At 44.8% G+C, this 26408-nt stretch overlaps 1 protein-coding gene across 2 annotated transcripts in view; it reads left to right on the top strand.

The window, feature by feature from the left end:
• The window catches only part of LOC142460003 (ABC-type organic anion transporter ABCA8-like), a 76851-nt gene extending 52998 nt beyond the window's left edge, over positions 1–23853 (top strand). For both annotated transcript variants that reach the window (XM_075562149.1, XM_075562148.1), the window contains 17 exons: positions 713–820; positions 1672–1845; positions 2046–2159; positions 5783–5902; positions 7056–7121; positions 10017–10108; positions 10210–10330; positions 10968–11085; positions 12302–12393; positions 16277–16437; positions 17131–17206; positions 17277–17371; positions 19082–19201; positions 19374–19514; positions 21737–21816; positions 23254–23309; positions 23443–23853. In XM_075562149.1, the coding sequence (XP_075418264.1) occupies positions 713–820; positions 1672–1845; positions 2046–2159; positions 5783–5902; positions 7056–7121; positions 10017–10108; positions 10210–10330; positions 10968–11085; positions 12302–12393; positions 16277–16437; positions 17131–17206; positions 17277–17371; positions 19082–19201; positions 19374–19514; positions 21737–21816; positions 23254–23309; positions 23443–23541 (1833 nt within the window). In that variant the 3' untranslated portion in view covers positions 23542–23853. The remainder of the gene's footprint in view (positions 1–712; positions 821–1671; positions 1846–2045; positions 2160–5782; positions 5903–7055; positions 7122–10016; positions 10109–10209; positions 10331–10967; positions 11086–12301; positions 12394–16276; positions 16438–17130; positions 17207–17276; positions 17372–19081; positions 19202–19373; positions 19515–21736; positions 21817–23253; positions 23310–23442) is intronic.
• The last annotated feature ends 2555 nt before the right edge of the window (positions 23854–26408 follow it).

Raw genomic sequence — 26408 nt, forward strand, 5'->3', positions numbered from 1 at the left:
GAGGGATTGTGAGGCTGGCACAGGAGGGGGCGATGTTTCCTTCTGTTGCGCGTAGGGTTGCCGTGTGTCAGAACTGATTCAATGGCACCTAACAACAACAACAACAAGCTTGCAGAGTTTTCTGGAAGGATTCTGACAATAATCTTTCAACTCATTATCCTATGGTTAACAAGCGCCTTTCAGATGTTCGTGATGAAGATCGCCTGTCTCAAGCTCTGGCAATTTTCAGAAATGTACTTAATTAAATAACAGCAATATGAATCGTGATTGTAATACTGGCTGTCAAAATAGCTTGTGCGTCCTCTACCTTTAAAACTTATTAAAAACAGGACAGCACCACATGGAAAAAATGGCAGAGGTTTTTCTTGGAGTTTTCAATCCCTCTTCTAATGCTTCACCTCTGCTTTTGAATCTTCAATCAGTATTTATCGGGTCTCATTGTTTCTTTATAAGATGACTCATGCTCCCATAAAACCCCCTGTGTGGTTTGTTAGTCAAGCACTCATTTGAGACAATTCAAGATTAGGAAATTGAACTTGTTACATGTAGATGATTATTTAGCCAGGTCAAGGTTCAGAGCTGGAGGAATAGTGGAGGAGGAGCCTGGGGATCGCAAAGGAGATCTCAAGCAGACACCATTATCATCAGCTTAGTGTTTTTTAAAAGACGTGCTCCAGAAAATTAATTTTGGATTTATTTCTTGCAATTTCAGGAGGAGCGGAATAATCTCTTTCCATTGATAAGCCATAGCATATTCTGGCTGATTTTGGCAGCCAGTTGTTCTCCTTATATTGCCATGAGCAGCATTGATGATTATAAGGTAAGAATGAAGAAGTGAAACTCCCGTTGTTGTCTATGGTTAGAGCTGAATCCAACGTAATCACTGGTTTGCAACATGATACTCAACCGTGTTGAAATATTGAATAGCGAATTCAAAACTAAACTCTAAACTACGAAAGTCAAAGGAACTAGTACGAGTGTGTATGTCTATGTAGAGTGAAGCAAGCCCAAGAACAATTCGGAAGCTGTCAGATGCACCATTCCCACATGTCCACAGGGCTGAGAGATGTTCAGCAGAATTGGGATGAGTTCTATGCATCGGATGTTAGTCTGTTCTTTCTCTTCCAGTCATTTCTAACTCATAGTCAGTCCACGGGGTTTTTAAGGATGGAATCTTTACAGGCTAGATCCCTCAGAATGGCTGGTGGGGTTGAATTTTTGACCCCGAGCTGCCTGTCCACGACACCAACCAGGCTCTCATTTAGTGGACACCCTAAAAGGCTCACATCTTAGTTGCTAGACCGCCTTCAATAGGGAGCCAATGCTTCATCATTGTGTGTGATGGAAAGTTACTGGTAGTTGCTAGACTCCTCTTCCATCCCATGGTGGAGTCACTGATTGGTTTGCCTCCATTGTTCATGTGTCCATTGCCCCGAGATGCGCTTCCTCAGATCTTTACATGACGTGTGAAGAGCATCGATGCCGTTCCTGAAAGCATCAAACCGATCATTTAAGCCCTTAATCCAGATGACATCTACAGAGGCCATGCAGATCGACGGGAATAAAGTCTTTTTTTTTTAATGTGTGAATATGTTCTTATATAACCTACGTTTTCCTAAACGATTCTGAACACTGAAATACCTTTTTGCGCCCTTCCTGTTTTCTAAACAGAACAAAGCCCGGGCACAGCTGCGGATATCGGGACTCTTCCCTTCTGCCTACTGGTTTGGGCAGGCGATGGTGGACTTTCCATTGTACTGCTTGATGTTCCTTTTCATGTATTTGATGGACTACATGCTAAGCTCCCAAGAGTCTGTCTTTAAGATTATCCATCGCATAGTGCAAGTAAGTGGTCACCGTGCAAGAACAAATAGTACTGCGGGGTTTCACTGGAGAACTTGACAGGGCAAACTTCTTGCCCCGCTATCTCAATTGTCATAAACCAGAACGCCAAGACCCCGGGCGGCGACCCTGCTCTTGATCTCTGACTGTTTTCCTACATTGCATCTGTCATCAGCTAAAAGTAATGTTCCCGTTGGTTACAGATGCCGTGTGCGATTGGTTACGCCGCCTCGCTGATCTTTCTGACCTACATCATTTCATTCATGTCTCGAAATGGGAGGAAAAATAGTGGGATCTGGTCTTTTTGCTTCCACATTGTAAGTATGTTTCTTGGGACTCTTCACTGTATACGAGGGTAACTCGGAATCTGTGACGAGGGTTTCGGTTTGTACACGCACAGGTTTATTCTTTAAAAAACAAAAACTTGAAGATGTGATTCTAGGAGCAGTGCATAACGGCGATGGATTCTCTCAGTAATACTCGTGCCTTAGTCCTGAGAAGCTGCTTTCCAATTTCATGTACAATTCAAAGAGTGGCTTCTGGGGAGATCAGCAGCGCCAATTACATCGAGGGTAGCGCGGGCAGCGCCGAAGGTTATGGTCATGGTTCCTTGGGATCCCAAAGGGTTACTCGGGGTAGATGCTCTCAATCATGAGAGCTTATTCTGCTGACTCCAAACCAAACTCACTGCCAGGGAGTCGAATCTGATCGATGACAACCATGCCAGCCAAGTGAAAACTGCCCCTGTCGATTTCCAAGACTGTAACTCTTTTTTTTTAATACATCATTTTATTGGGGTCTCTGACAGCTCCTATAACTACCCACACATCGATTGTATCAAGCACATTTGTACATTGGTTGCCATCATCATTTTCAAGACATTTTCTTTCTACGTGAACCCTTGATATCAGCTCCTCTTTTTTCCCTCCCTCCCCTAACTGTAACTCTTTAAGGAAGTAGAGAGTTTTGTCTTTCTCCCACACAGTGGCTGGTGGTTTCGACCTGCTGACCTTGAGGTTAGCAGCCTAAGGCTGGAAGCTTGAGGAGTAAGCACTAAGTCCCAGGGCTCTCCATTAGGAAGATGTTTAGAGAAAATTAAAGACTGCATTGGTGAGAAAAGGATCGGGAACGTGTCGTAAAGTTTTCTTCCTTTCTCTCTTTTTCTGCCCCACCCCACCCGCCCCATAACCACCATGCCCCTGCTCAATGTTTGCGGGTAGCAAGAGCTGCCTAGGAGAGCTTGCCTGGAAAACCCTTATGCCATCCACCCTGCAGTCCTCATTTTGCTCCTTCGGACTTAGTTTTGTTCCCAAACCGCCAAGAACGCTTAAAAGGGATAGAATCAGGGTTCTTCCATGAATCCGAAGCTGCTGCTCTCGCACGGTATAAATGAAAGTGCAGCGCAATCATTAGAGAGGGGGAAACACCACCTTCAGAGGGGCCCAGATGTAGATGGAGGCTGTGTTGAGAAACAATAGCCTCACATTTTGATATTTTCATTTAATAAAGGTTTCTGTGATTTTGTAGCAATATTTTTTACTTACTTTTGCATATTTAATATGCAATCTGAAATTTTTCTTTAATTTCCCTAGGTATAATTTTAAATAATTATAATTGAGGGTATTTTTAAGATCATTTTATTAGGGGCTCTTATAAGAATCCATACATCAATTATATCCAGCATATTTGTACATATGTTGCCATCACCATTTTCTAAACATTTACTTTCTATTTAGTCCTTGGTATCAGCTCTTCTTTTTAACCTCACTTCCCCCTCCCACATTCATGACATCTTGATAAATTATAAATTCTTATATCTTACACCAACCACTATGTCCTTTTCCCCTCGATTTCTTCCTCCTTCCTCTCCCCACGTCCCCCCTACCATCCTGATATCGCTACTCCTGTTTCTGTTCCAGAAGGGTTTATCTGACCTGGATTTCATGTGTCGTGAGCTCTGAGCTGTACCTGTGTACATACTCTGGCCTAACCCACAGAGAAAGGCAGGACTGGGGTCATGATAGCGAGGGGTGAGGAAGCCGCAAGGAACCAGAGGAATGTTGTGTGTTTCTTTGGTGCTATACTTCACAATGGTTGATTCATTCCTTCCTTGCCACCCTTCTGTGAGGGGATGTTCCATTGTCTACAGATGGGTTTTGGGTCTCTGCTCCAACCCCCCTCGTTCTCAACAATAAGTTTTTGTTTGTTTGTTTGTCTGTTCTGGGTCTTCTGATGTCTGTCATCTGATCCCGTCAACACCTCATGATTGCACAGGGTGGTGTGTTTCTTCTGTGGGGCCTTGTTGCTTCTCTGCTAGATGGGTGCTTGTTTAACTTCAAGCCTTTTAGATCCCAGACACTATTGAGGGTATTTTGAATTGGCATTATGCATTCCATTCTGTTGTTGTTCTAGCACCCGAGTCTATTCTGACTCTCAGCCACCATAGTGGACAAGGTGGAATTGTCCCTGTGGGTTTCTCAGACTATACCTCTTTATCAGAACAGAAAGTCTCATCTTCTCCTGCTGGTGAGTTGGAACCACGGGCCTGATATTAGCAGCCCAACTCATAACCACTATGCCACCTGTTGCCCTCAATTTGGTCCCAACTCATAGCAAACACAGGAACAACACAATTCACTACTGTTGAGTCCTGTACCACCCTCACCGCCATTCCTTTGCTTGAACCTATTGTAGCACTTCATTTCTTAGCGGGTCTTCCTCTTGGTCTCTGACCTGCTACCAAGCAGGATGCCCTTACCCAGAAACGTCCCCCTTCTGGCAGCAGGTCCAAAGTTCACGTGACAGCATCTCCGCCTCCTCACTTCTAAGGATAATGAAAGAGCATTCTGGCTGATTCATTCTTCTGGGAGCCCAGGGTCTATTTGTATTAGTAGGTTTCATATCATGTGTTCATCTTTTTGCCAACACCATCATTCAAAGCCATTGTTTCTTTCTGATCTTCCTATCCCATCGCCCAGCATATTGGTTGATGGGAAATACCATGGCCTGGGCTGGGCCTACGTTAGATTTAACAGAGAAATCGTTGCTTTTTCCTACTTTACCTGTGTCTTTTGAAGTATTTTCCCCAACGTGGTGGTGCTGGGTTTCCTGAAGCTGCTTCCATGGTGAAGGCGTTGGTCATCATTAGTAAGTTCTTCAAGTCCCCTCTGCTTGCAGCAAGCAAGGTTGTGTCATCTCCATCGTTTCAGCTGTTAATGAGTCTTCCTCTGATCTTGATGCTAGGTTCTCCGTACAGACCAACTTCTCAGCTATTTGCTCGGCATCCAGATTGAATAGGTATGGTGACATCCACAACCTTGGTGCACACCTCTCTTGATTTTAAGCTAAACAGTACTCCCTTGATCTGTTTGAATGACTGCCTCGCGCCTGCATATAGGTTCCATGTGAGCACAATGAAGTGTTCTGGGAGTCTCGTTCTTCTTTGATGCTCTCCATTAATTTATTAGGATCCACACAGTCAAAATGGTTTTGCAGAGTCGATCAAACATAGGTAAACATCTTTCTGGTATTCTCTACTGTCCTTGTTTTTTTTTTTAATTTTTGCTTTACTTTTCTTCTTGCTTGACTGTTTCAGGTCAACTTTATTTTTCTTTATGATGACTTCTATTATGACAGTATACTGATTTGAATTTTAACTCCAAGGACAATATTACATCATTTTCTATTCCACATCTATCTTTAAAATATTCCATATGCCTCATAGGTCTATCAAAGGATATCATATTCATTCAGGATGCTCTTGACAAAAAAAAATGTATTTGGGGAAATCACTAAGAGAAAATGTTCCCGAAGATATTTATTTCAGCTTGCCTTCTGATGCTGGAGTTGAAATGAGAAACACCTCCCAGATAAGCCACTTTAACTGGGACATAGACCGCAACTCAGAATGATCAACATGCATCCTTGTGTTTCCTTTTAGATCATCATGTTCTCTGTGATGGTCTTCATGCTGGGAAACGAGGGGAAGACCGCACTGCTTTGCATCACCTTTTTGGTCCCGCCTGCCACATTGATTGGCTGCCTGTTCTTATCTGTTCATGTAAGTCATGCCACCTTCTGTCCTTGTGTCCTGAAATCTATGAAAGCTGTGCCTAGCATTTAGACTGGACAGTATGCTGAAGGTGCACACCATTTGAATGGTGTCCCCAGACTGGTTTTCGCGCCGATGTGCTCCAGGTGACCTGTGATCAGAGTCTGACCCTTGTTAATGTGGGTGGAGGAAAGAGTTAGCGGTGGTGGGAGACAGGACAGCATTTAACTGGTTCTGGGACTTGGACACTGCAGGGAGTAGCTCAGCTTTAGACGACAGAAAACGAAATGTCTACAGATTGGGGATTGCAGAGTACCGGAACAGCAGCCCAGAGAAACAAAGACACTGACCTTTTGTTTTCTAATCTATGTTCATGTTCCTTCTAAAGAGCAAACTCTCCAAACTCACTGCTTCCTGAGTCATTTCTGACTCTTGATGACCCTCTGGGACAGAGTAGAACTGCCCCTTTGGGTTTTAGGAGGACCAAATCTTTATGGGAGCAGAAAGCCTCAACTTTCTCCCATGGAGTGACTGGAGGGTTCGATCTGTTGACATTGTGGGCAGCAAACCAACACAGAACCCATCTCACCACTGGGGCTTCTCCTACAAAAGGATGGAAGGTACAATAGGCATCTAGTTCTATAATGTTCTCCTGAAAGATTCAGAGGTTTTCTGGGTAGTGGAAACCTTTGAGAATCTGGTAACAGCTGTGAGGCCTTTCTCTCTACAGAAAAGAGTTCCCCAGGCCACGAGCATCTGCTTCTAAGTGAAAAGTGATCTATGGGGAAGGAGCATAGACAAATGACACCATGAGTCAGAGCAATGGGCACAGAATAATGTATCCAGTTAGTATTAGTAGGTTGGTGTGCCCAGAGGAGAAGACCTGCCTCCCTCACTGTTTGGGGTCTTGCCAGCAAGATCCTCTGAAATTCTCTCACCAAGAGGAAAAGTCACTAGATCCTATGGCTTCCAATAAGAGCAAAGTCACACAGAGAGGTAGGGAGAGAGGCGACAGCCCTTCCCTCCCGGTTTGGGAGTTGGCAGTTTCCAGATAGGAAGGGGGGATGACAAAAGGGCTCCTCGTTGGACCATATCCCATTCATGTGGATAAAAGTCATGAGACTGTAAACTTGACCTTTAACCATTGCCTTTCTTTTTCCAGCTTTTTGTATCTGCTCTGTTTAATGGAGAATCAACTGGCATAGAGGAATTCCTGTTATTTCTAATAGTAAGCACACGTTCTCGTTTCAATGTTACTTTGCTTTTTTATTACACTCAATAATGTTAACTCTTGGGCCCACTGCGAAACCTTCTTTAAGGTGGGGGGTGTAGATCACTGTAGTTCACAGAGCTGGCATGGCTGTCAAATCTGGGGAAGATATTTTAATAAAGACCTGTTGTTGTTGTGTTGTTGTTGGGTGCCTTACAGGCAGTTGACTCATGAAGTCCCTGTGTGCAACAAAACGCAACACTGCCTGGTGCTGCACCATCGTCACCATGAGTCTCATGTTTGAACCTATTGTTGCAGCCTTCCTCTAGGTCACAGCCCTTCCACTTTACCAAGCACATTGTCCTTCTCCAAGGACTGGTCTCTCCTGTTGACATGCCCAAAGCACATGAGACGAAGTATCACTATCCTTGTCTCGAAGGAGCATTCTTGCTGTACTTCTTCCGAGACAGACCCGTTTGTTCTTTTGGCTGTTAATCAGACTTTCAATATTCCGCATCAGAACCACAGTTCAACTGCACCCACTCTTCTTCTTCATCCTCCCGTTCAGTGCTCAACTTTCACGTGCTGATGAAACGGCTGAAAACGCCATCGGTGGGGGGCAGGCACTCCTTACTCCTAACAGTAGCATCTTTGCTTTTCAATACTCTGAAGAGGTCTTGGGCAGCAGATTTCTCGAGTGTAGTGTGTCATCTGACCTCTTGACTGCTGCTTCCAAGAGCATTGATTGTGGGTCCCAGCAAGATGAAAGCCTTTAACAATTTGAATATTTTCTCTGTTTATCATGATATTGCCTATTGTTCCAATTGTGAGGATTTAAAATTTCTTTACATTAAGTTGTAATCCATACTGGAGGCTGCCATCCTTCCTCTTCATCATCAAGGGCTTACGTCTGCCTCGCTTTCAGGGAACAAGGCTGTGTCATCTGCATGTCTTCGCTTGTCGATAAGCCTTCCTCCGATCTTGCATCATTCAGTATTTTTCCCCTAGAATCTTTCAAGTGTGTGTACTCACTTGAACATTTTCTTTAGTTCTTTCAGTTTAAGATACGCTGCCTGTACCCTTCTCAGTTTTCTGATGCTAAACTTTGTACATTTCCTTATGATATTTTGTCTTCTCCACCTGCCGTTTGAAATTTTCTGTTCAGTTCTTAGACTTCATTGTTTCTTCCACGTGCTTCAGCTACTCTACGATTAAAGAACAAGTTTCAGAGCCTTCTCGGGCATCCATGTTGATAGTTTCTTTCTTCCTTGGCTTTTTAATTACCTTTTGTTTTCTTCATTCATTATGCTATTGAGATCATACCACAGTTCATCGGGTCTTCTGTCATTAGTGTTTAATGCATCAAATTGTTCTTGAGATGTTCTCAAAACTCAGATGGGGAGCACTCGAGGTCATATTTGGGATCTGTGGACTTGTTTTCATTTTCTTTAACTTCAACCTGCATTTCCATGTAAGCATTTGATGATCTGTTACCCAGTCAGCCTTGGCCTGGTTTCAGCTAACGATATTAAGCTTCTCCGTTGTCTCTTTCCACAGATTTGGTCAATTTGGTTTTTCTGTATTCCATCTGAAGTCCATGTGTATTGTGTCATTGTAAAAGGTATTTGAGATGAAGAGGTTGGTCTTGCAAAATTCTATTATGAAATCACCACCTTTGTTTCTATCACCAAGACCATATTTTCCAACAACTGTTTCTTTATTCTTCCTTCCAACTTTTGCATTCCAATTGCCAATAATTACGAATGCATCTTTATTGCATGTTTGATCAATTTCAGACAGAAGAAGTTGGTAAAATACGCAATTTCCTCATCACTGGATTTAGTGTTTGGTGCATACATCTGAAGAATTTTTATATTGATTGGATTTTCTTGCATGCGGATACATATGATCCTATCACGGACAGCATTGTACTTCAAGATTGATCTTGAGCTGTCCTTCCTGAGGGTGACTGCAATGCCATTCCTATTGGTTGTGTCTTTTCAGGTGAATCGACCATATGGTTTTCCCACTCAATATGGAGGATATCAGTCCATTTGAGCTCACACATGCCTAGACTATTGATCTTCATGAGTTCCATTTCATTTTTAATGACATCGCATTCCTAGATTCACATTTCATACATTCCATTTTCCAATTATAAATTGATGTGTGCAGCTGTTTCTCTTCATCTTAAGTCTTGCTCAAGCAAGACACGAAGACCCCGAAGGTTTTACCCCGGCAGGCTGGACGCCCTCTATGACCTGCTGGTCAGTTCTAGTTTGAGGGGGAAGTTCTACCTCCATCATATGTTGAGTCTTCCCCCCCTCTGAGTGACGCATCTTCTGTCACAGTCTCTGAAATGTCCTGCTTCTACGAGTGAGGTTTGCAGTAAGTAACACTGCTTCACTGTTCTCTGTAGGGTTTTCAGTAGCTAATTCCCGTGAAATGGACAGCCTATTCCTTCTTCATAGGCTGGTCTCGGAAAGTCTGCTGAGACCTGTTCACTTGGGGTCACCCTGGTAGAATTTGAAATTCTGGTGACATCGCTTCCAGAATTACAGAAACGCACAAGTCACCACCATGTGTTAAACTGGCAGATAAGTGGTGGTCTTAAAGATCTAGTGATCAGATAGCATGGTTCTATTTTTTTTTTTACTAACACTGTACAACCATCAGAGAAAAAGAATGTAACATAATACCATCGTGGAATTCTTTTTGTTTTCAGTGTTTTGTAAACTGTTTTGCAAATGAATTTGATAGTTTCATGTATTCCAACAAAAGATTCTTGGACGTTCCATAGCAATGTTGTCATGCATTATCCTTGTCGAAGACCAAACATTCCTAAGTCACCTATAATGTTGGGACAATGATCTTTCTGCGTTTGTAAGAAACTTTCTCTCTCTTTATCCTTAGCCTCTCCTTCATTTTATCATCTTCCTTTTTACTCTGCGATGTCTGGAATGGAAGTTTGGAAAGAAAACAATGAGAAGGGATCCTGTCTTTAGGTTGGGAGAAATCCAATTGGATTCTGTTTTTTTGATTGAAAGTATTCCGTATTCTGGCTATAAGGATGGAACCAATGATTAATGGGTGGTTTTGACTCTAGAATTTCTCCAAGAAGCAATGACGTATGTCAAAATCCAGAAGTCCCAGAAGGGGAGGATGAAGATGTTCAGTTGGAAAGAGTGAGAACAGCAAATGCCTTAAACTCCTCGAACTTTGATGAGGTAAAACATACCGACACCGTTATTTCACCCACTGAGACATAACACTGTCCATTTCAGTAGGCTGCCTCACAGAATCCTTCTCAAGTGATTTCAGGTTTGTGTCTAATCTATAAAAACGATCCCTTGTTTAATTTTAATACATAGCCACCATCTTTGTTTCTAAATGAGGAGAATTGACATCAAGTTAATTCCATTGATATGTCTTAGCAAATGAAAAAAAAACCCACATAGAATATGCTATTAAAATTACAAAAGCAAAGAAAGAACCTGTGAGTTGTAGAAAATGAGCCAAGCGCATGGTCCAAACTCCAGAGTCCAATCCAGTCCACAGCATGTGTTGCCTTGTCTGAAGATGATTCAATACTTCTCTGAGGCTCTTCTGCTCTAAGGAGACTGGAGGGTTGAATACAGTGATATGCGTCTGAGCAACTGTCCTGGTTAGGGGATGTAAATGATGGCCTTGTGTCTCCAAAAAGCAAGTGTTAGGACAGGAAAATGGCCAGCTTGTCACCTCACAGATGATCTCCTTTGATGAGCACTTTGGGCCACAAAGGGTCAACCATTAGGGAGGTGGAGCTTTTCTAAAGAGAAGACTGGGGAGAGGTAAGGTCTGACGTGATTCATCTCTCATTTACAGAAGCCGGCCATCATTGCCAGCTGCCTACGCAAGGAGTATGCAGGGAAGAGGAAGCGCTGCTTTTCCAAGAAGAAGAAGAAAATCGCCACCAGAAATGTCTCTTTCTGTGTTAGAAAAGGTCAGGCACCGTGTCTCTTCTGTTGTGGGCTCGGGGCCTTCCTCCTCAAAGCTGTCTGGATATGGATGAGGATGATTCCGTAAAGCACCTCTTATGTCGCACACCGACCAAGCTACAGGGCAACTGTGACAGTTCCTTAGACACATCTCTAAAAGAACTTTATCAATACCCTGCCCCATGTAAACTCTCATCTACCAAGAAATCACAAGCTCACTACAAACGAGAGCCATTGAAACCATGTTTTTTTTTTTTAATATCATAAACATCACGGATTTCCCAAGGCTCATTACTTTTCCCAAGACAATGGACTGGAGATGGATAGCACATTAGGAAGTCCTGATCAAGATGTGAAATGACCAGACATTGAGTGACTGTCAGTGTGGGTGGAGACACAGACAGGGGAAAGAGTCTGACATCTTGGGCTTCCAAGACTGTTTCTGCCACTTTATTTCCATAAAACCGTAGCAGGGACCCCCACCTTGGCTTCTGTCCCCCAACAAGCGAGAGGAGATTGTGATAACCACTTCTCCTGCTGGTTGCAATAATTAAAGGAGATGCTACATAAGAAGCGCACGGAGCAATGTCACATACGGGCCTTCAGAATAGGTTTTGTTCTTTTTGAAAACTTTCAATTAGGCAGGGCAGGGGTTACATTTCAGATCATAAACATTGTATGTAATAGTTTTAAACTGCTTGCTAACCCTACAATAGTTTACTCCTCACTGACTCCCGGATTTCTTTTCTTCCTCTTGTGAAACTACTATCGACCATTTCAGCCAAGTTAACATGTGACAACAGTCTAGCCCATTGCTTCACCTGCCATCCCTTGTCCTCTTCTCCCATTCCCTTGGAAAACGCCCAAATCCGTTTTCTTTTGTATGACAGTCCTTAACTTGTTTTATTTTCTGGGATACAACTTAAATCCCCATCAGTAAAAGAATAGATGAAGAAACATTAGTGTGTGTGTGTGTGTGTGTGTGTGTGTGTGTGTGTGTGTGTGTGATGTGTATGCCGTGTAATACTACACACTGATGACAACAATGAGGAAATCACAAAATGCTTCATGTGCATGGATGGACCCAGAGGACATACTGCTGAGTGAAATTAGGCAATCACAAAAGGACAAATATGATATGAGACCACTGTTACAGATTTTATTCTAAAGTGTTCTATTCAATTAAATTAATCCTAAGTCTAACCGGCTTTTTTTTTTCAGGTGAGGTTTTAGGATTACTAGGACACAATGGAGCTGGAAAAAGTACAACCATTAAGGTTATCACTGGAAACACACAGCCAACTGCAGGACAGGTAGGTGAATGATGTGGAAACTATATCATCGGGTAGAGCTCAAGATAAATTCATAGAAGTAACAAGATGACTTAAGTCTTTCAATGACTGAAGTGATTGCTGAATTATAGGGAGGAATATATTCACAATGATCACATTACTACATATTAAAATGAATCAGCGAGAGACAATAAGTATTAGCTATTTTTTATGTCATTCAAGGGCACTGAATAGGAAGTTTATGTACTCATTATCAGAACTCATTAAAATCCACAAAAATACTAGTTCCACTGGCAGGAAACACATGGAATTGTAATCACTACAAAAGAACATGATGTTTTGGTAAAGTAGGGAGATCAATGGATGGACTCACACAACACAAGCAGCAATTGGCTCACGCATATCAAGGGATCATGAATATGGCTCAGAGTACAGTCCTATCTTGTCCTCTTACAAGTAAGGCTGCCAAGACTCAGAGCTGGCAACACAACCGCAACAGCACATGTGCATTTTCACCTACTGCAAGTATTGTCTTCCCAGTATGTTATATATTAATTCTGAATAGAATTCTTGGTGGGGGGGGACTGAAAATAACCCCTTTAGGAAATAATTCTATTGATTGGCCTTGACAAAGGGCTTAGCTATTAAAATCGCTTTTTTCCCCAGCCTTAATGTCTTCCCTTCATTCCCAAACTCAAAGTCTCACCCCCATCGAGTCGATGCCAACTCAGAGAGACCCATAGACAGGGCAGAACTGCCCTGATGGGTTGCAGAGATGGTAATCCTTTATGGGAGTAGAAAGCCCCATTGATCCCTCGCTGAGCGGCTAGTGGTTTTGAACTGTTGGCCTTGAACATCACCACCCAAAGCTCCTTCCATGACTCCCTCCAATATGCTCTTGATTCTACCTTAATTTCCAAATGTCATTCTATAAATCCTTAGATTCTATTTACTATGCGTAGTTTTGTTTAATTTAGGGAAGCAGATGCTTGAATATAACTTTGAGAGCTATAGTCTAGCAACCAATGTTGTGACTGTTACTGGTGCTGCCGGATTGGTTTTGACTCGCGATGCCTCGATGTGCAGGAGCAAGATGCTCTGCCTGTCCCTGTGCCATCCCCACAACCATTCTGCTGTTGAATGCCTTGTGGTGGCCACTGTGTGAATCCTTCTTGTCCAGGGCCTTCCTTGTTTTCCCTGTCCCTCTGCTTCGCCAAACACGATGTCCTTCTCTAGGCACTGGTCTTACCTGGTAACATGTTCAGAGTCCCTGGGCAGCATAATTCAAATGTGTCGATTCTTCTTCAGACTGGCCTGGCAGTAGGACACATGATGGCATGTGCTTCATTTGAATAAATCCCATCGGCCACCATCTGAATAAGAAAACCCTACATTTTCCACACACATCCACGCACATATTATTTCCTTTGTAAACTGTTTGCTGTCAATCTGGTGGCGGTGTAGAGATCACAGTTTGATGATATGCAGCTCACACACGGATTCCACTCATCCATTGTAATCCCCGCAAGGAACCACTGCTTACTCCACTTCCTACTTGCACATGTGCAAGGGGGGGAGGGGTGTTTCTGAGAATGGCCAGAAACTGCTCTATCTGCAGGAACATGAAGTGTACCTGGGTTGTACATGCTGTTTAACTGCATGAGGGGCGGAGATGAGGCCAGGTATGCAGGAAACGAGTGCCAGTATGTCTAGAGGAAGAGCATTATGGGATAAAAGGGGGGAGGGTTGTCTTTTCTAAAATTTAAGACCAAGAGTAGAAAATCTTAGAAAATTCTTCATAGAGAATGTCCAAGAAAAGTAGAGAAGAGGGTTTGGAACTACAGCTTGGATAAGGCATTGGTGACCAAGCCTGGGAGGGAAAGACAGCTGGTAATGTGGCGGACCGGTGAGGAAACTGAAACCAGGAACTCACAGTTTATGATCAGAGTGGACATTTACAAAGGCAGCTTTCTCAGTAACAGCTCAGCAGGATCCTAACTGGGTCCTCTAGTTCAGTGAAACAAAACCTACTCCCATCAAGTCCATGCTGACCCAGTGATCCCATAGGACCGAGTAGAACTGCACTTTAGGGACCCAAGACTACTTCTTTACAAGAGCAAGACAGTTTCATCTTTCTCCCACAGCCTGGCTAATGGGTTTGAACCACCAATCTTGTGATTAGCAGCCCAAAGTCTAACCCTCAATTTCAATTACCACTGTTTTTTAAATTGTTTTTTAAATATGTGTATTATGACTCTCCCCCCTCCCCCAACACAGTAGGAAAACATGGAATAGTGGTACGGTTGCTTAATGATCAGTCGCTAACCTAAAAAGTTCAGCTGTTCAAGCCCACAAGCCACTTCCCAGAAGAAGGATGAGGCAGTCTGCGTCCATAATGACTATGGTCTTGGAAACTCTGTAACGGCCATTCTACTCTGTCCCACAGGGTCACTATGACTCAGAATTGGCCAGATAGCAATGAGTCTGAGTATTTATAAATTAGACAAAGATATATATATAATCAAGCACAATCTAAGTCAGCGCTTCTCAACCTGGGGGTCACGACCCCTTTGGGGGTTGAACAACCCATTCACAGCGGTTGCCCAGTTCATAACAGTAGCAAATTGACAGTGATGAAGTCGCAATGAAATTAAATGTATGGTTGGGGGGGTCACTACCATGTGAGGAACTGTATGAAAGGGTCACCGCATTAGGGAGGCAGAGAACCACTGCTCTAAATTATAAAGCCAACCATTGAGTGTCATGAAGGAACCCTGGCAGTATGCACTGCCCGCCTTGGAAACCCACAGGGGCAGTTCTCCTCTGTCCTGTAGGGTCACTATGAGTCAGGATCGACTCGATGGCAGTAAGTTGGGGTCTTTCGGGTGAATTGGGTGTAATGAACCTAGCTTTCATCAAGTCAGCCAGGGTGACCTTTTTAACCCTGCCCTTCTCCTGCTGAAGTGCTTTCTAGAACCACACTGCTCTCTAGTGGAAGGGATCCCCTTTCTAAATTCCTGCAGGCTGCCACCGGATCTGCCTTCTGGGTCTCTCCAGCCTCGTCTCTGCCCTCCTTCCCCTGCTCCAGCAACGTTCTCGCCCTTTGCTCTGCCTTCACTGTCCTTCCTTAGGCCTCAGCTAGCAGAGAGTTGCTCTTCTGCTGAAATAGCCTCTGAGGAGACAGGTCCTCTCTGATCATCCCACCTGCAGTCACTTCCTTTGTCACTCTGTCCTCTGTCCTCCAGTTGCCATTGAGTTCACTCTGACTCACAGCGACCCCTTGTGTGTCAGAGTAGAACTGGACTCTCTAGGGTTTTCAATGGCAAATTGATGAAGTAATTAACAGGTCATTCTTCCAAAGTATCTTTGGGTAGGCTTGAAACACCCACCCACCATTCGGTTAGCAGTCTGGGGCATTAACAAGTTTTACTACTCAGCATCTTCCCAGCAAATGATTTTAAATGATCAAACTTGATTAGGCTCTCAAAGGACCCCTGGTGGCACAATGGATTGCCTGTTAGGTTATTCACCACAAAGTCAGCATTTCAAACCCACCAATCTCTCCAAGGGAGAAAGAAGAGGCTGTCTGCTCCTGTGGAGATTTAAAGTCGCAAAAACCCAATTTCTCGCCCTTCCTCTAAGGCAGTTACTCTGAGTCAGAATCAACTTGATTGCAGTGGGTGTGGTAGATGAGGACCGAGTTTTTTGTCTAGCGGATTCCATACACAGCCAAGAAATTCCATTACAGCCAAGAAATCCCAACAGGCAGGTGTAGTCCATCCCGTGGGGCCATCGTGAGTTCAAATTGATTCCATGACACACAACCATCACAAGGACGTGTTGACGAAATAAGGAAAGGCAAACAGGGAGAATGGGACTTGAAAGAGAGCGTCTGTCCCTACAGGTGCTGCTACAAGGGAGCAGTGGTGGAGATGCCATGGGGTTCCTGGGGTACTGTCCTCAGGAGAACGCGCTGTGGCCCAACATGACGGTGAGGGAGCACCTGGACGTGTACGCTGCGGTGAAGGGGCTGAAGAAAGACGATGCCAAGGTCGCCATCACCCGGTACCTGTGGGCAGTTATAGACGGGGGAGTGGGGAGTGTAGGGGAAGTGGACAAGGGAACAGAGGGGAGAATGCTCCAAAGGGAGACCCTAAACCCCACCCCAGGTCTCACCAGGGAGATTTGCCATGAGACACTGGTTTCCTAGATTTCAAAGTGTAAATTTTTCCTATATGGAGTATGGAAAGGTAAAGGGGGGTGGTGTGGGAGAGTGGAATAAAGCAAATGTTCAATGGAAGCATTTATCAAAAATACTAACATCGAAGCATAAAAATGGGACAATTGCCACAGAGTTGATTCCTGACTCCTGGTCATCCATCTGCCAGAGTAGAACTGTGTTCCACAGGGCTTTCAGCAATCGCCAGGCCTTTCTTCCGCAGGGCTGCTGTGTGAATCAAACCATTAACCCTTCATTAGCAGCCAAGTGATGTTTAAAAATAATGATAATAATTTTTTTTCACAGAGCAACTACTTGGGTGGGTATCATAACGTGTACTTAGATTTTTTTTTCAAATAAAACTCTTTGCATGGGGGGTTGGGGTGAAGGGAAAGAGGTATCAAAGGCCAAGAAGAAGGTGCCAGACCTTTATTTCTGAGCTGTGCCCACTGTGATCCTGCTCCTACTGGCACCTTTCTCCCTTCATATTCTTCATGGTCAAGACCACAGAACTTAAGGCTCTATTGTGTTTCTACCAGGTTAGTGGAAGCGTTCAAGCTGCAGGACCAGCTGAAGGTGCCCGCGAAGGCCTTATCCGAGGGGGTCAAGCGGAAGGTAGGAGCGGGGCTCAGGGTCCCTCCCCAGCGCTCACAGACAGGGCCTGACCGAGCCCCTCTCGTTCCAGTTGTGCTTCGTGCTGAGTGTGCTGGGGGGCCCAGCGGTGATGCTGCTGGACGAGCCATCCACGGGGATGGACCCCGAAGGGCAGCAGCAGATGTGGTGAGCACAGTGACCATGGGGAATGTGTGAATTGTTTTTATTCTGCAAACATCGTCCCTCGAATCGTTTCTAGGAGTAGAACGAGTTGTCAAGATAATCTCATTAGTACAACTCATAGTTCAAAACCAAACTAAAGAGTTCACGGCGAGTATTGTAATCGCTCCTTTGGCTTTTGTTAGGTGGAGATGACGGTGCAATGGTTGTGTGTGTAGCCCAGTGTGCTCTCTCACACACAACACTCTCTTCGTGTGGATCTAGACTCTATCGCCCATTGCGGCGGCAGCCACCATGAACTCAGACACTGAACTCATGTACCATATTCATGGTTAAAGAGTGCGCTAACGACGTGAACAGGGTGCAGTACAGAGGAGAAATGATCAGGGTTCAGTTTTTCTGTTAGAACACGGTACAACGTTCTTCAAAGGTTACTCATCAATGCCCCAAGGGCCTGCCACCCCGCTGTTTAAGTGTCAACCCAAAGGCATTCCGCTCAGGCTCTGTGGGTCAGCCAACCCAAGTTTCCCAAATGAATGCTCAGAGCGCCCTTCCCCAGTCAGTTGCAGTCTGAAAGCACTCAGCTCCACCTCTGTGGGTCAGCAAGCCCAGCTCCTCTAGTTAAGAACCCAGAACCACCCCCTACCCCAAGCCAGCCTCCGGCACAAACACACTCAGCTTCCTTGCTCTCGGGCTGGGAAACTCACCGTCTGTCTATGCTCTGGTTCCTGGTTCTTCTGCTGCTGCTCCTCCGTCCCTCCTCGTCCCTCCTCGTCCCTCGTCAGATGGCAGAGCTGTCTCCTGGATTAAGGAGGTTCACTGTGCCAGGGATCTTGGGGTCCAGAGAACCTGCTCTGCTCCAGGTTCTCCCTCGCTGTGAGAACCCCTCCCTCCTGCCGCTCAGAGCTCACTTTGTACCCAGCCAGATCCCAAGCCAATGAAGCCTGTCAACAATTACCCACAGGTGACCCCTATCAGCATCTTCCCCTCTGACCTAGACCCAGGCCAGAGAGGGCTGTTGGGTGAGAGTTAGAGACTGGAGAGAAGAGGTACATCAAATAATTCACTGGTCTGTACACGGCCACACAGTCGCTAATGGTGAGCATGAGCCTGTCTGAGGACCCTTCCAAGCACACATGGAAAGATGCAGGCATTTTACTATGAGTTTTGGAAGCCCTATGGCAGCGGTTCTCAACCTTCCTCATGCTGCGACCCTCTCATACATCTTCATTGCTACTTCATCACTGTCATTTTGCTAATGTTAGGAATCAGGCGACCCTGTGAAAGGGTCGTGGGACCCCCAAAGGGGTCCCAACCCACAGGTTGAGAACCGCTGCCCTCTGGTGTTACATTGCAAAGGGAGAGGTTTGTGGGCCAGGAGCTTTGTGTGTCCATGCTGTGTACTTGTGTTCTTCCTGTGACCACGCCTGGCACGGCCTTTGTAGTTGGCATTCACTGCTGCTCCATATTTCTCGCTCAGCACTACGACCTAATAAGCAGTCTGTCCTTCAAACCAACACCTCCCTGCTAGGGCGGCTGCGGGTGTCGGCTGCCTTCACCCAGAGGCCCCTTCCTCCCCCTTGACTCTTAGCTTGCAGAACCTTAACGCTTTGCCGAGTGATTCACATTCGTGCCAGTTAAAAATGCCTTTCTCCATCCTTTCTTGGATTAGTTAAAGGACTTCTCGTAATGGCAAGAGTCCCCATTTCATTATAGGCAGGCGATCCGGGCCACCATCCACAACACGGAGCGGGGCGCCCTCCTGACCACCCACTACATGGCCGAGGCTGAGGCCGTCTGCGACCGTGTGGCCATCATGGTGTCAGGGAGGCTCAGGTGGGTGCTGGTCTGCCCCCCAGGGAGCGGGATGGGAGAGTTTCTCTGGGGAGGGGAAAGGGTCCCGTGGGCAGTGGGAGCTCCTGCCCACAGAGCCGGCCTGGAGGCAATGTAGGCGGCCATCAGTGCCCTCCAGCCTGGCACCCGCGCTCTGCTCTCCTCCTGCCCCCAGATGCATCGGCTCCATCCAACACCTGAAAAGCAAGTTTGGCAAAGATTACCTGCTGGAGGTGAAGGTGAAGACCCCTGAGCAGCTGGAGCCCCTCCACGCTGAGATTCTGAAGTTCTTCCCGCAGGCTGCTCGCCAGGAGAGGTACAGACAGACAGATGGGGGTTTGATTGAGACCCGTTACCTGCTTCTCCTGTTCAGCTGCATGGATCTGCAGTCACTTGGGATCACGTTGAGCCAAAAGATACTTTTAAAAGAAACAAAAAGAAGGGAATCTTTTGTCGTTGGTGGTGGATAGGTCCCATGTGGATCAGAGGACAGGACTGACTGGGAACTCCTGGGGCCCGGCAGCCTGTCCGGGTTTTCTGTCTGTCTGTGTGGCTAAGCCTCTCACACTTCCCAAAGGAGACACTGCCGTTTTCCAGATGAGGGAAATGAGGGGCTGGCCTTTATGAGGACATTGATTGATGGAATCCCCCTCCTTGCCATCGAGTCAATGCCGACTCCTGGCGACCCCCAGGGCAGAGTAGAACTGCCTCTGTGCGTTGCTGAGACGGTAACTCTTTACGGAGGTGCGGCTGGTGGTTTTGAACGGCCGACCTAGTGGATTGCAGCCCAACGCATAACCACGATGCCAGCAGGGATTTTCTGATGGAATTACTATCTTTCAGAATAAGATCCATGGTGCAACTACACAGGAAGTAAGCCGCCAGGGAACTCCCTGCACCCACAGTTGAGGGATAAGCAGAAAGTGGTCACTAAAAAGTGCGTTACAGAGCGAAGTACAGACGATCCGTGGCGTCAACTTGACTTGTACAGTTAAACCGTTGTCAGCAGATCCCCCCTAGGATACATACAGGGCCTGATCTGGTGTCCAGGATTTCCTGCCTTTGTTATTTATATTGTTTTATTTGGAGTTTGTACAGATTAGGGAATGTCTCCAAGGTGTTAGGTCTTTGGGGGTCACCCTGTTGAAGTTGTGCTATATGTTTTTTCGTTTATTGGTATATAAACCCAGGACTGATGCACCTACAGAGATAGCAAGTTCAATAAGGGATTTGGGGCCAAGGGGGTACACTGGTGGTGGGGAGAAGGGAGATGATGTGAAGGAGTCCATGTAGATAAGTAATACTTGGAAAGTGATTGTGGTAGCAAATGTACAATTCTGCTGCCTATGGTTGAACTAAAGAATTATATATATATATATATATATATATATATATATATATATATATATATATATATATATATCCCAACTAATAATAATAATAACTCAAATAAAAGAAGAAAAAAATCAACAGATAGTTGGGACATATGGCAGAGCTCACCAGTGGCTGAACCAGGGTGTAACCCTAATGATTTTATTCCAAAGAGGTCACTATTTTCAATCATATAAGATCCCCAGTGGGTGGCATCATCCTTAAGAAAAGCAGAAGGGAAAAATTCAAAGAGTGTCTTTGGTGAATATGCTCACATTCACAGCAGAAGCCGTCAGAACAAGGAGCTGGTGAAAAACTAAATGATGCGGTGGGATAATGGATTTCCTCCGTGAAGCAGAGCAGAAAAGTGATGCTGTAACTCATGGTGCAACTCACTACTGAAGACAGATCTAACCTGAACATCAGGAACGGCAGGGAGTGAGTGCCAGGACTGAGAGCCATGGCCCCATGAATATATGCCTGCAGCTCATGCAGTGAAATCACAGTTTTCCTGGTTTGCAAAGGATAAACATTTATCAGAAGTTCAAACTCACACAACCAACTCCATGTGAAAGGGTGCGAATGCAATAGAGACCCAAAATCCACATGTAAGATCATGGGACAGTCCCTCACAGAAGGGCCACACAGAAAGGATGATAAATCCAGGGTGCGGTAGGGCACTGATGAACCACACAACTACCCTCTAGTTCTTTAAGATTTCCTCCCCTTACGATTACGGGCTTTATGTGTTTGACCTCATTAATCCTGTTTGATTTGCATATGTTCATGAGTATATTTAAGATCATTCAGTACATGGAAGTACGGAATAGTTCCTTAAGGATACGGGATGAGAGAGGGGGGAGAGGGGAAAGGGGGTTTATAGCATTGATAAGCCCACGTGATGGATTTGAACAACAGAATGGTATGGAAATGGTTTATATTGGAATGTGTAAGAGTTAGGTCCATAAAAATAGTATTCAAAAACAAAACATCAGCCATCAAAAACTCTAAGAAGCACAATTCTACGCCGAGACACATACAGGGGCATGGTAGGCTGTTCACTCACATCAGGTAGACTCTTGTTTAGACAGATGGGGACCCGAGAGGTGCTGCAGTCAGCTCGCACCTGCCATACACTCGCTCAGCCTCCTTCTCCTCCTCTGCCAGGTACTCCTCCCTGCTGGTCTATAAGCTGCCGGTGGAGGACATTCGGCCTTTATCCCAGGCTTTCTTCAAATTGGAGACAGGTGAGCGTGATGGGTGAGAGATGGAATCACCAGAGACAGGTTATTCCCTTCCATGAGGTAATCCAGCTCCATGATAAAAAGAGATGTGACCTAATGAGCTCAACTTTAGGAGCACAAACCCAAGAAGGCAGGGGATCCTGCGAGTATAAATGGGTGTGTGCAGATCAGCGGGTGGAGAGATTTCACTTTCATTTTGTATGGTTTTCTAATATTCTTTTCCACTATGTCATGGCCATGCACACATATGTACAAAATAATTCAAAACTCAGTTGTATCTTTGGTCATGAACGGAGACTACCTTCGTTGGAAGCCTCAAACTCAAAACAAACACAAGTTCACTCCCATGGAGTCCATGCTGATGCTTAGTGACTCTATAGGACAGTGGAGAACTGCCCCTGTGGGTTTCCAAGACTGGCGTTCTTTAATAAGAGCAGAAAGACTCATCTTCCTGCTGCCAGGAGGGTCTCCAAACAACCAAACTCAGTGCCATCGAGTGGAAGCCTACTCACAGCATGCAGATTCAAAAATTAAATTGACTAGAGGCTTGGATATTTGCATAGAGACGTGGCTGTTGATGAAGACACCAGCCTCGGCCAATAAGTGTCTTGAACCTCTTGAACTTTTGAGCTGGCCAGCTGTCACCAGGTTCTTTGCTACCCTACCTTGTGACCACAGCTCATCTGAACTCCCTTCCTGGGCTGTTTCCACTGTCACTGCTCAGTGATGTCCGTGTGACTTGTCCTCTGCCTAGGAAAGAGACTCACAATCCTGGCTCTAGAAAAGGCTCAGCTGACTCTTGTTGATGGTACCTAGGGTCGCAGTGACTCATCTTTTTTCCATCCTCTGAGTTGAGCAGCCCCATGTTCAGGTTCCATGTCCTCCTGATGGACTCTGTGGCCAGGAGTGGCCTGGCACCATTAGTGACATCTTTCCAGAGCCAGATTCCTCTCAGGGCTCTCCGTGCCCTTCCCAGTCCATTCTGGTCAATGAGGAGGGTTTCCAGCTCAATTCAGGGATGCTGAGATGGCTTCTGAAAGCGATCTGAAAGGATGTCTGTTCCCTAGACAACCCAGGATATCTTTCTAATTTCCTGGTGCTTCCTTTTTCAAAAGTTTGGCCCTCCTATGTCCTTTTGCTACTGTGCGCAAGGTGCTAAAATGCTGGCTGACATACAAGAGGGGAAGACATCTCAGCGTTGCCTCCTCTTATAACTGCAGCCCTCTGATCCTGCCCCACACAGAAGCCTAATACAAGCATCCCATCCCTGAACATATGCTGTGGTATATTTTCAATGGAATGATGTCTTTACGTCACCAAGGATTGCTGCTTTCACCTGTTTGTTCAAAATTTTGAGTATCATTTATACTACAAGTCAGCTTATCAGACCAGCTGGTAATAAAAGACATGACCCTCTAACATTCACTCATCTTTGTGCAGTTAAGCAGAACTTCGACCTGGAGGAGTACAGCCTGTCTCAGTCCACCCTGGAACAGGTGGGTCCTTGTAGTTATTTTCCATCAGCCACGAAACAGTAATGAATTCCTGACACATCTTCTTTCCGCTCACTCAGTCACCGGAGACCATGTAATGGTCCTCTCTCTCTCTTTGTTCCTTTGGCCCCTTCAGGTTTTCCTGGAACTCTCCAAGGAGCAGGAGTTGCATGATTTCGATGAAGAAATTGATCCTTCCTTGAAGTGGAAGCTCCTTTCCAATGATGAGCCTTAAAGTCCCCAAATGCTCATGGGCACTGTCCAAGTCCATGGCCGCTTTTTAAAGACATATATTTTTATAACACGACTCTCCTGTTTTCAGATACTATATTTTAAACACTGAGATGGCTCTTCATGAGTCATAATTATTATATCCTTATTTTACTCAGAAATACTGTTAAGGTGCTGGGTGGAGTAGAGGGTGGAGGATGGGAGGAGGGGTAAAGTGGGGTGCAGCCAGACCTCGCAGTCACCGCTTCTGTGTCACTGCAGGTCAGGGTTTCATATTCTCTATAATGCTGAATAAAGAGCTTCTTTTGTAAGATTAGGTAAGTCTCTAAGTCTGATCAATCTTTATTTGTTTAAAATTCTTTATTTGCTTTTAATCATAGCTTCAAGACACTTTTTACTCCCTAACCTGACTGGAAAGCCCATGTAGTTACTCTTCTGGAAATTTAGTTCAGATGGAGTAAGTTGGTGATAGAGTAAGACGTTAAGTGACCATAGTAAAAAATCACAGTTTTAAAAAAAACAGAATTCAGTGTGTTTTCTCATGGCAAATCAGTTCCCATCATTTTCCACCATGGTTCATGCTGACCCCAGGCAAAGTAGAACTGTCCTCCTGTGAAAACGAAATGATGTGGGAACCACATCTGATCTCCTTTGAAACACAAAAGCAAAGGAGAATCCATCTCCACTCCAGTCCAAGGACAAATACCAGCTTCCCACCTACATCCGTCTTTCGCCCTAGTTGGACACCAACCATCCCTCCTAAAGGAGACACTAACTGGATTAATGGCTTCTTTGATTTGGGAGGTGGGGGTTGGAGGGAGAGCTAATAACAATGTGTATGAAATGAAGAAAATGCTCTACGGTTGATTGTGATGGTGGTTGCATGACTCTTAAATAAATCCAAACCAATGAGCTGAATGAACGACGTACATGAATTATATGTTATCAGAACTGAAACAAAAATGTGTCCCAAACCCATCCACATGTCTCCATCTCACTGCTCCTGCCCTAGTCTAAGCTGCCATCCTCCCCCGATTTCTGTAGTAACCTCTGCACTGTAGAGTCTCCATAGTTCCTGTACCCCATCCTGTTCCCTGTATTTAAATTTTTACACAACAACCACAATTGAAGTCATGTCACTCATCTACCCTTTAAAAACCTACTGTTGCACTAAGAACGTCCACGTGCATCCAGGCTTACAGATGCCAATACACTGTGACCTCTGCCCATCTCACGGAGACTCCAGCCACATCAGCCTTCATTGTGTTCCTTATACAGACAAAGGCTGTCCCTAACACAGGACCTGTGATTCCTATCTCCTGCTTTGATGGTCACCTGCCTGGCTCCGGATTGTCTTTTGGGTCTCACCTGTACAGTCTCCTCCTCAAAATATACCTCCCTGTGACCACCCCGTCTTAAAACATCCTCAAAATTCTTATGTGTGAGCCAGCCTATTATTCCAGCCACTATGTCCAGCTATTAAGTTGAAGGCCTTCCTCTTTTGCACTGAACTTCTACTTTAAGAAGCACCGTGTCCCTTTTCGCGGACTGGGTTCTCTTGGCAACATGTTCCTGTGAAATAAAGTCTCACCATGTTCATGTCTAAAGCGCATTCTAGCTATACAGATTTGCTTGTTGTTCCGGTGGTCCCAGTATTTTCAATACTCTTCAACAGCATCATTCCAAGACATAAACTCTTCTCCGATCTCCCTTATTAATTACTCAGCTTTCACATGCATAGGAGCTAATCGAAAACACCATGATTGCAGTTGTGTAGACCTTAGTCCCCAAAGTGCTTTTGCTCCTTGAAAAGATCTTTTTCAGCAGTGCCAGTCAGTGCTTACTCATACCTACCCTTCAGAACAGAGCAGAACTGGTCCTTGGGTTTCTGAGACTCCACATTTTTCAATTGGAGCAAGCAATCCCATCTTTCTCCTGTAGAGTGGCTGATGGGTTTGAACCAACAACCTTGCTATTAGCAGCCCAATACTTAACAATCACCCTCATAGGAGACCTTAATTTTCTCTGAAATACATAGCACCTATGTGCCAAGCATTAATGAAGTTACAGAAATATCAAAACAATATTAATCAAACATCTTCAGTCTCTCAGACACTCACCTTCAAGAAAGCCATGGAAAATCTCCATTGCTTTTAATTCCATTTTTTTCGACTTTTTTTTCTGCCAAATTTTTGGGCTTGTATTTTCAGACCTGTGACCTATAAGACCATTCAATAAGATAGATAGATAGATAGATAATTGATTGATATAGATATATACATACATATATATATATACATACACACAGCGGTGACCAGAAAAACTGGAATTGTGCTGGGTGGACAAAGCTTTCTTAGTACACATTTTTCCCACTAGGCAAGCGTGGAGCAAGTCTCTCTGAGTTACTGAAACCCCTGGGAAGGTGCTCTCTGGTCATAATGAGTTTTTTTGAAAAAGCAGTTTCGTCAGAACCTTGGTTTCTGTGATAGCCAATTTCAGAGAACAGCATGCAGCTGTGAAATTTTGTTTCCTGATTGGGAAAAAAACAACAGAGACTGTTGTGATGTTGAACATGGCTTACAAGGACAGCGCTATGGGGCAAAAACCTCAAGTGTATGAGTGGTTTTCTCATTTCAAAAAAAGGTGGCATGTCAGTTGATGACAAACTTCATTCTGGATGTCCATCAACTTCCCAGAGGGACAAAAATTTCACCTCATAGTAGTGCATTTGGAGTTCGTTCCACCCTGTCAGACTGTTAATCAAACTTTCTGTTTAGAGTTTCTGAAGAGTACATAATAGTGAACCACAAAAAAGGCCTTATTTGTGGCAGATTGGAGACTGGTTTTGCCACCACCACAATGCACCTGCTC

This window comes from Tenrec ecaudatus, chromosome 10 (assembly GCF_050624435.1).
Source record: "Tenrec ecaudatus isolate mTenEca1 chromosome 10, mTenEca1.hap1, whole genome shotgun sequence".
Classification (NCBI taxonomy): Eukaryota; Metazoa; Chordata; class Mammalia; order Afrosoricida; family Tenrecidae; genus Tenrec; species Tenrec ecaudatus.